Source organism: Micromys minutus (assembly GCF_963924665.1).
Source record: "Micromys minutus genome assembly, chromosome: 27".
NCBI lineage: Eukaryota > Metazoa > Chordata > Mammalia > Rodentia > Muridae > Micromys > Micromys minutus.
The window spans coordinates 20,023,987-20,033,398 of record NC_137962.1 but is presented as its reverse complement, the minus strand read 5'-3'; the positions used below and the strand labels follow the sequence as shown (position 1 = coordinate 20,033,398).

General features: G+C 55.4%; 1 protein-coding gene across 1 annotated transcript; it reads left to right on the top strand.

The window, feature by feature from the left end:
* The first annotated feature begins 200 nt into the window (after positions 1-200).
* On the top strand, positions 201-8,078 carry TAMALIN (trafficking regulator and scaffold protein tamalin). The gene is made up of 8 exons (XM_080939601.1): positions 201-498; positions 2,456-2,505; positions 4,376-4,430; positions 4,530-4,632; positions 5,934-6,027; positions 6,131-6,197; positions 6,382-6,448; positions 6,922-8,078. Exons 1-8 carry the CDS (start codon positions 256-258, stop codon positions 7,413-7,415), a joined length of 1,173 nt encoding a protein of 390 aa, XP_080795727.1. The 5' UTR covers positions 201-255; the 3' UTR covers positions 7,416-8,078.
* Positions 8,079-9,412: the final 1,334 nt, after the last annotated feature.

Below are 9,412 nucleotides of genomic sequence, written 5' to 3'. Positions count from 1 at the left end.
GCGCCCAAGTCCCCCAGAGTTTCCCGGAGCCCGGCTGGTGGCTGCTCACTGTGGGCGGGGCTCGCATTGCAGCCCCCCCCCCGGAGGCGGTGCCTGCGTGTCGGGGGGCGAGGCCTCTGGAGGCCGCTCCCCACGCCTCTCGGGAGTCTATAAAGCAAGGCTACACGAGGCCCGCTGGGCTGGCGTCCCAAAGCCGTCGCCAACACAATCTAGCAGAGTGAGCGCGGCCTCCGAGGGGCGCCGGACGCCGGAGCCATGACCCTCCGCCGACTCAGGAAGCTGCAGCAGAAGGAGGAGGCGACGGCCGCGCCGGACCCTGCTGGCCGGGCTCCCGAATCCGAAGCGGCTCGCGCCGGGCCGACCCCCTCCGGCCCCCCGGCAGCCGCCGCTCCACCGGGAGCCCCCGGGGATGAGCTGTACGCAGCGCTGGAGGACTACCACCCTGCCGAGCTGTACCGTGCGCTCGCCGTGTCCGGGGGCACCCTGCCCCGCCGAAAGGTACGTTACTTAACCTGCATCCCCAGACTCGGTACCCTGCCTTCTTCCTTCGGCAGGTCCCACTCACCCTCAGCAACGCCGGATGACTGCCACAATCCCGTTCCCCCCGACCCTGGTCCACTTGCCTTGTTCGGCCCTGTCCTCAGAGGGCACAAACCTGCCCACTCGGGTCTCGGAAGGCTGTGGCCCCCGCCATCACAACGCCCCCAGTTCGGGTGGCTCTCCGCTCCATTCCCCACGCGCGGACGCCCCATCTCCTCCCACTCTCCTGCCTTGACTCCGCCCCAGCACCCCCTTTCTCCAGCCTGCTCCATCTGGCTTTTTGCCGCCTCCTGCTCCGCCCGCGGGTGTCCAGAACTCTAAAAACTCTCAGGACCCTGCCGCTCTAGCACCTTCTCAAGTTGCTAGGGCTAGGGAAGTAACCCCACCGCTTGCCTCGAACAAGTTGAGGGTCCTGGAGTCCTGGGAAGGAGAGAGACTAGTGACCCCTTAGAAGTAGTGCTACGAATTTCCAAGAACACCCCCTCCGCAGGGACACCCGGCTTTCTGGGTTCAGGTTCTCACGCTTTGTCCCGCATCTTAGATGCGGGATGCGAAAGCACCGCTCTTCTAACTTAGCCAGGACCGGGCGCGGGGGGTGGGGTGGGGGAGAATCACAGGGCAGGAAGGATGCCGGCCGCACCCGCCTTCTGCCCTAAGTCTCCCTCTAAGTGAAGCTCTTCCTTGGCCCAAAAGTCCTCAGGCACTGAGACCCAAGACCCAGGTTAAGGAGAAGGGATGGGTAGCCTTTCCCCACGCGCCCCCCTCCTCTCCTGGTCGCTGGCTCCCCCCTTACACACAATGAACAGCTTGTTGAGAATTTGCATTTTATGAAAATCGGGTTGAAAAACAAAGGGGTCTCTCTGTACTGCCCAGCCCTTCCTACTTGGCCTATTTGGGTACTGTCCCCACCCTGAGGGCTAATCTTTGGTTCTGGAGGAAGAGGGTCGCCTTCTCTTCCTTGCTTTGAGGTAGTTTATGGGGGTAGAGACTGTTAACAAAAGCACAGACCAGGAAGGCCTCAGGCAGTTTGGCACTTGGGGAAAGGGTTGGTCCCAGATGAGACTTCCTCCCAGAATGAAAACCTTAGGAGGGACAGAGGTTGTTTTAGGTTGTCTGAAGTCCTGAAGAGTTCGGTACCTTCTAGAAAGAAAGAAAAGAAAGAAAGAAAGAAAGAGAGAAAGAGAGAAAGAGAGAGAAAGAAAGGAGCTCCCAGTTTCTCAAGTATAGTGAGACAACTTTGATTCTGAGACTTATTTTTATTTATTTAGTAATTATTTTGTTCCAGAAAAAAAAATCATGGCAGTATCAAGAGACCCAGGTTTGGGGGGGACATACGGCCAGCTTCATCTGAAGTCTATTGTCCTACCTATCCCCGGCAACCTGTCCTTAGGAGATTTGACACCTCTGCCACATTCAGGCTGGTACTGCCAGGCCCCTGACTCTCAGCTCTTCAAAAATACTGGGTCTGCTGGAGTAAGAATCTTAAGTCCATCGCTACCTTCTTCTTCAACTCGGGAAAGCTCCTGCCTCAGCTTTTGGGGCCTGGAAAATCTGTGCCCATCAGACACGATGCTGTTGGTGACACTATTCTAGAGTCAGTCCTCCCCAAGCTGGTTAACAAAGGCTGAGTTTGCCAGTCTAGAACCCAGGACAGATGTGACCCCAGGTTCCAGGGATGGTGTGAACTCTGGGAGTGATGACAGCAGCGGTGTTTGGCACATTAGCACCAAAGCAGAGGTGTAGCTGGGAAGGAAAAAGACAGGCAACAGGAAGTGGGGTGCTGTCGGAACTGGGCTCAGGTGAGAGTCCTCCCAGAGAGAGCTCCTCAGCATCTGCCCCAGGATAGCTCCATCTCACCATCTGCCCCAGGACAGACCCTTTATCTGTTGACTTTTCTGGCCATTTTCGCATCCAGGGCTCAGGATTCCGCTGGAAGAATTTCACTCAGAGTCCTGAACAGCATCGGTGAGTCACCCCCACCCAAAGCCCCTGCTGTGGTCCAGAAAAGTGAGTTGCTGGGGGGTGGGGGTGGAGCATCTGAGCCCAGCCCCCCTGGGAGGCATCTCCTATCCTTGAACATGACTTCCCTGCTGGGATTGAGGGGCAGGTGGGGGTGTGGGCTGTGTGAAGGGGCGGCAGAACAAGGGGGGGCACTTTTGAGTCATTAGGTGCTCCTTAACCACCCCCAATCAATGCCAGTTGTGTCTTCCTGAAAGAGCTGGATTAGTGAGAGGTGGGGGTGGGGAGGAGGAGCCACCATGTGTGGGGGGGACCTAACCTGTCCTCCATGATCTTCCTGAGCCCACTCACCCTGACAGGCCCAGACCATGAGCATTCTGTGACCAGCTGTTTGAGTCTGACTGGTTTTATGCCTCAGACTTTTAGTCCTACATTGATGCTCTCCAGAAGCTGCAGTTTAAGGAGGGTTATGAGATCTGGGCAGTGGGCAGGTGCTCAACCTAGGACCTGGCGCTCAGGTCCCCATTTTGCCTTTGTCTCATGCTCGAGTTGGACCTGGCTTCTTCTGAAATGGTCCAGCAAACTGTGACATCCTGGCCAGGTTGGTCTGTTTGTCTCTTTAACTAAGACTCTGATGACATATGCCCACTCGTACAGTATAAACTGGTTTTTGTTGTTCCTGTTGCTGCTGTTTTGCTTTTTGAGACCACTCTCTACAGAGCCCTGATTTTCCTGGAACTCAGAAGTTCCCCCTGTCTCCGCTTCCCAGGTGCTGGGATTAAAGAGCCATGCACTACCATGCCCAGCTTAGTTTAATATTTTAAAGGGTTATAGAAACAAAGAATAATGTATGTCAGAGGCCATATGGGGCCCACAAAAGCTAGAATATTTGCCATCTGGCTCTTTGCAGTAAAAGTTCGCAGACCCTTCCAGGAAGCCAGAAAGCACTGGGTCAGACAGAGAACTCCCAGGTCTCCCCTGCTCCTGCCCCAGAACATACAGGGCTTAAGTGTCATTAGATGGCGGGGACCGTGTCTCAGGATAGAAGCTGGTCTCTAGGGCCTTTCTGAGGCTGCCAGACTCAAAGAGGCCTTAGGGGCCACTTGGCTCTGCCTCTGGCTGGTGGAAAGGAAGGGGAAGGGGTGGGCAGAGGAAACTCTGGGCTCCCCGTCGGCCTAGGATCTGGAGCTGTTCCAAACCATTGTGTCGGTCCAGCAGGCAGCCTTCAGTTCGGGAAGGGGTGGCCCCAGGCTCCCCTCCCCCAGCCCTCACATCTGGTGGGCTGGCCACACCACAGCTGGGAGGAGCGGCTGTGGTCTGCGCCCAGCCTCGTGACTGCCCCTGGGGCTGGGGCTGTGTTTTCCCCAAAGCTTCAGAGCCGGGATGCTCCAGCCTGGGGAGCCAAATTGGGGCCTTCGGTTAGTGAGTATGCGGACAGACTCAGTAGAAGTCTGGGGTGCTGGTAGGCTCACTCCTTTCTTAGGCCAGCCTCTCCTGATTCTCCACCCCCCAGCCCAGCCTCTCCACATAGGAGGCTGGTTTTATTCTTCTCTGCAGCTCCCTGAGGCCAATTTCAGTTGGGTTTGGGAAGGGCATTCCAAAAATCTGTGAAGAGTGAGCTGTCACAGGAGACTCTGAGTCCTTCTGGGATGCTCAAGACCAGACTTCCACATCCCTGGGTGCTGAGCTGTGGTACTGCCAAGCCCCTGTTTCTGTTATTGTATATTGAGACAGAGCCTCACTGTACAGCTCAGACTCAAACACAGCATCCTCCTGCCTCAGTCTCTCAAGTGCTGGGATTACAGATTCCCTCCCCGCCACCAGCTCTCCCATACTTTTCTTAATTTTAGTGATCTTGACCCTCTGTCTTCTGCAGGAAGGTTTTGACTTTGGAGAAAGGGGACAACCAGACCTTTGGCTTCGAGATCCAGGTGTGGAAAACTGGACAAAGAAGGGGGAGGGTCGGAGGACAGTTGGGAGGATGGATAGGTCTGCCTGCCTCTGCTGAGCGTTGGGTCATTGGTTCACAGACTTACGGCCTTCACCACCGAGAGAAGCAACGCGTAGAGATGGTGACCTTCGTCTGCCGAGTTCATGAGTCCAGCCCTGCCCAGCTGGCTGGGCTCACGCCAGGTAGGCCTTGAGCCCAGAGTTCACGGGGCTCTGGGGGCAGCACATAACTTGACTCCTAAGCAGGGGCATTTTGTTCCCTTCCTTCTTCCTCCAACTTGGAGAAGGCCAGGAGAATTAACAGAATCCTGAATGTGGACTCGGGCACACTGGCCATTTACTGTGGGACCGTGTGTGGTGCTTTAGCAAAACGGGACAGGCAACAGTGTGCTCGGTGCAGCCCGGGGGAAACAATACTACCCGGTGTACCTGATGCTGCTTGTGAGCAGATGCTCCGCTTCCTGCCAGCTGCACTGCCCGGCTGGGCAGAATCTGGTCGTGAATCATTCTACCAGGACTGCCTCAGAGTGGTCCATGAGGACCTATCCTCCGGCTGGGGCACCTGTGCTGTGAGCTTCATCAAGGGCTCAGGTGGAGACCCCGAGATGAGGGTCTCGGTCTGCCAGCCCGAGGCTCCGTGAGTCCACATCTTTTCTGTCAGCAGTACCAGCGGCACTTTGCTAGGTAGTTCCTGATCATCCTTGATGTAGCCACAGCAAGGATCCACACCCCTTACTTAGATGTCAAACAAGCACTTCCAGATGTGAGCATGAAATCTCTCGTGTCTGGAGCCTGGGCGAGCTTGCAGTTGGGAACTGTATACCCTGTGCCTTACCTGTATCTAATGACTCTCATGACAGGTGTGGGTTAAAGAGAAACAGCTAACTCCAGGAGCAGCATAGGGACCCGGGAGGGAGAGAAATTACTGGGGTTATGCATACGTGATAACACTTCTTCTCAGATCCCTGAGACCTAGCATAGGTTGCTGCTATATCCAGGATGGTCTGTCTGTTCAGGGAGAAATGGCTGTGGTTTTATGTAGTTATTGTTTTATTTTTTGAGACAGATTCTCCAAGTAATAGTCCTGGCTGTCCTAGAACTTGCTATGTAGGTCAGTCTGGCCTCAAACTCATGAAGATTTACCTGCCTCTGTCTCCCAAATGCTGGGAGTACATTAATAGCATGCACCACCATACTGGGCTAGGTTTTAGGTTTTGTTTCTTAGTTTTGGTTGGTTGGTTGTTGAGACAGCGTTTCTCTGTATGGCCTTGGCTGCCTTGAAATTTGCTCTGTAGAACAGGCTGGCCTCAAACTTATAGAGATCTGCCTGCCTCTGCCTCCCAAGTGCCACCACTAACACCCAGCTGGTGCTGTGTAGTTTGAGTGGGGTAAAAGAGATACCCAGGTCAAATCTTGTCCTCAGTGGCTGGAACACTTCCTCCGTGCCCTGGGAAACAGGTACTGACCTGTGTTCTTCTCGGCAGGAGACACCATCGCCAGCGTCAATGGTCTCAATGTGGAAGGCATCCGGCACCGGGAGATCGTTGATATCATCAAGGCGTCTGGCAATGTTCTCAGGTATCCATGTCTAGGTGCAGTGCCTCGGGGCTCCTGAGCTCAGCCTTGTGGTGTTTCCTCAGTCTTCAGGCTCGCTCAGCCTTTGTCCCCCTCCATCCCTCAGACTGGAAACTCTGTATGGGACGTCCATTCGGAAGGCAGAATTGGAGGCACGTCTGCAGTACCTTAAGGTGGGGACCGAGAAAGTACTGGCTCTGCCTTCCTCTTCCTGGTCCCTGCCCCCTCAGGCCCTTTGTAAGGGTTCCTGCATCTTTCTTAACCTCTGTTAGCCCTGAGGCTCCTGTGCCTTTCTCCCTTTCCCGTATCCTGCTGATGACCTGGTACATCTGACAACTGGCTCCGTGTGTCTTACAGCAAACCCTGTACGAGAAGTGGGGAGAATACAGGTCGCTTATGGTACAGGAGCAGCGGCTCGTGCATGGTGAGTAGGCTGTCCCCACGGACACCCCCATCAGCACTCCCCTCTTAGGACTAGCAAGCTACTGCCCTCTGCAGGGGTGGCTTGGAACTACCGCTTTGAACCTCAAGTTGCCCTAAGCTGATACACAGTTTTGTGTATATCACAGTCGCCCTCAGGAGGTTAGGGTTGAGTACTGCTGTTTGGTGCAGGCCTTTAATCCCAGGAGGCAGAGGCAGGCTGATCTCTGAGCCCAGCTGAGAAGTGGTGTGTGTGTGTGTGTGTGTGTGTACACTTTCTATAGACTGCCTTCCTGTCTTACGTGGCATTCTTGAGTTTATTAACTCCAGCTTTACAGACAGAAAGACTGGGGCCCCGGGGCCCACGAAGGTATCCACAAGGAAAGAACAGGATCTCCTGCCCACACCTTCTGACCCTTAGCCTAGGGCGCTCTGGCCCCAGGATTCAGGAAGCTCCCTGGTCTTCTGTCTCCACAGGCCTGGTGGTGAAGGACCCAAGCATCTATGACACACTGGAGTCCGTGCGCTCCTGCCTCTATGGTGCAGGCCTGCTTCCTGGCTCCCTGCCCTTTGGGCCTCTCCTCGCTGCGCCTGGGGGTGCCCGCGGGGCCGCGCGGCGGGCCAAAGGGGACACCGACGACGCCGTGTACCACACATGCTTCTTTGGGGGCGCCGAGCCGCAGGCGCTGCCACCCCCGCCGCCCCCCGCGCGCGTGCCAGGCCCGAGCTCCGCTGAGCCCCCGGCATCCGTGCTGTGTCCCGCACCCCGCGCCACCCTCAGTCGCAGCGCCAGCGTGCGGTGCGCGGGGCCGGCCGGGGGCGCGCCCGGAGCGCTCTGGACTGAGGCCCGCGAGCAGGCGCTGTGCAGCGCAGGCCTACGCAAGACCAAGTACCGCAGCTTCCGCAGGCGGCTGCTCAAGTTCATCCCCGGACTCAACCGCTCCCTGGAGGAAGAGGAGAGCCAGCTGTAGGGGCGCGGGTGGGCAGGTGGGAAGTATTTATTTATTTATTCATCCTAACAGCCAGTGCAAAAAGTAGGGGCGGTAGTGTTGGTCCAAGGACCCCAGGAACCCAAAGCTGCGGGAGAGGGTCCTTGCTAGCTCTGGCCCTTCTGGTCGGTTCACGGCTTGTCTGCTGAGGGGGAAAAAAAAAAAAAAAAGAGGAGCCTAGTTGCTTTTTGTCCTTCTCTAAACCACTGCAGGAGCTCTGCAGTGGGAGAATAGACACCGGGAGTTGGGAGGAGATATGGGGGACCAAAGAGAGCTGTGCCAGCCTGAAGTTTGGGTCAGTCGTGCCTTGTGGGGGCCCTGTCCCAAGAAACCCTATCCTCGGCTTTACTAGCTCCCCAGCCCTTAGCCTTGGGTGGAGGAGATCCAGGATGGATCATTCCCCCACCCTACAGAGACAGACAGACACACACACCAATGGACCAGTGTGCCCCAAGGGGGCAAGGTGCTGGTCCCCTCCCACCAATCTTGACCCCTAAGGGCTTAACCCCTGTCCTGACGGGCAGGGGTCCTGGGGGAACAGGAATGAGTGTTCAGGTGGGTGGGGCAGCCTGAACTGTTCCACCGTTTTCTGCATATGTTACTTCTGAACCACAAACGGTATAAAATTGATGGTTTTTTTTTGCATCTGTGTCAGTGTGGTAAGTGCCTGTGGGGGAGGACTGTGCTCAGGCAAGCTCTGGCTCTGCCACACAGCCCCCTCCAAACACACACAGGCTGCACGTCACATCTTTCTTTTAGCCTGAAGCCAGGGAAATGTCTAGGGGATTTTAATGAACATGTACCGGCCTGAACCGAGACCTCACACCCTCTTTAGAACCCAGACCTCTCGTTCAGGTACAGTTTTGAAGCTTCCCTCCCCAGATACCCACAACACATACGGGATCACGTGTCCAATGTCCATTATTGGCTTCCTGGCTAACACATCTGAGGTCTATCTTGAGTAGACGCTAGATCCACAGACTTAGCCACTGTCCACCTAACCTGCGACAGACAGGTCAGTTTCCTGAATCTCCTCCCATTCTTCATTCCTGTGCCTCCCTGGCTAAACCCTTAGCTTCATTTCTGGGGTCCTTATTGCTCAGGTTGCTGGCTACAGACAAGTGCCTCTGGGCCTCTGCACTGGCTTTTCCACAAGTGACTCCTTCAGTATTTGATCTACCTCTCTAAGACCCGCCCACTCCGTCAAATGAGGCCATGCCCTCTGAGATGGCCTTGGCTTGTTTCCTTCACACTATAAATCACCATCTGGAACTGTCTTGACTTATATGGGTTTAGTGGTTGGCCAGTCTTCCCCCCTCAGGAAGGTGTATGTCCTCCCCAACACACTCAGGAGGGTGTGTGTTCTCCCCCCACACTCAGGAGGGTGTATATCCCTTGCAGCAAGCTCAGAACTTCCTGGCCAATCCTAGCACAAAAGACCCTCAATACAGTTCCCAACCGTGTCCAGGAAGCAACCTGCTGAGCAGCAAGGTCTGGCGCCTAAGACCTGTCCCGTGACAGTGACCAGCATCCAGTTGCGGCTTTGCTGTCTAGGTGGACCTTTCCCTGAGCACACCCCATCCTGCAGACAGTAATTACCTTCCTGGAGGGGGCCCCACCTCTCTCCCTACACACTGTCAGCTGGTCAGGTGACCCTTTCAAAAGCAAGTCCAGAGAGGCTCCCTGCCAATTGGGAGGTGGAGGCAGGAAGGGCCAGGAGTTCAAGACTAGCCTCAGCTGACTACACGGCAAATTTGAGGTCAGCCTGGGCTACATGAGTAGACCTAGTCTCAAAAATTTAAATTAAATTAAAAAAATGAAGGTCTTTTAAAGTGCTTCAGCAGATAACACGCATGTTCAAGCGTAATGATTTGAGTCACAGTGGAACAAAAGAACCAGAGTCTAAAGGTCATTCTGTGACACACTGTGGTTGCCACAGCACATATGAAACCACACATCCAATAATAAACACAATTTCT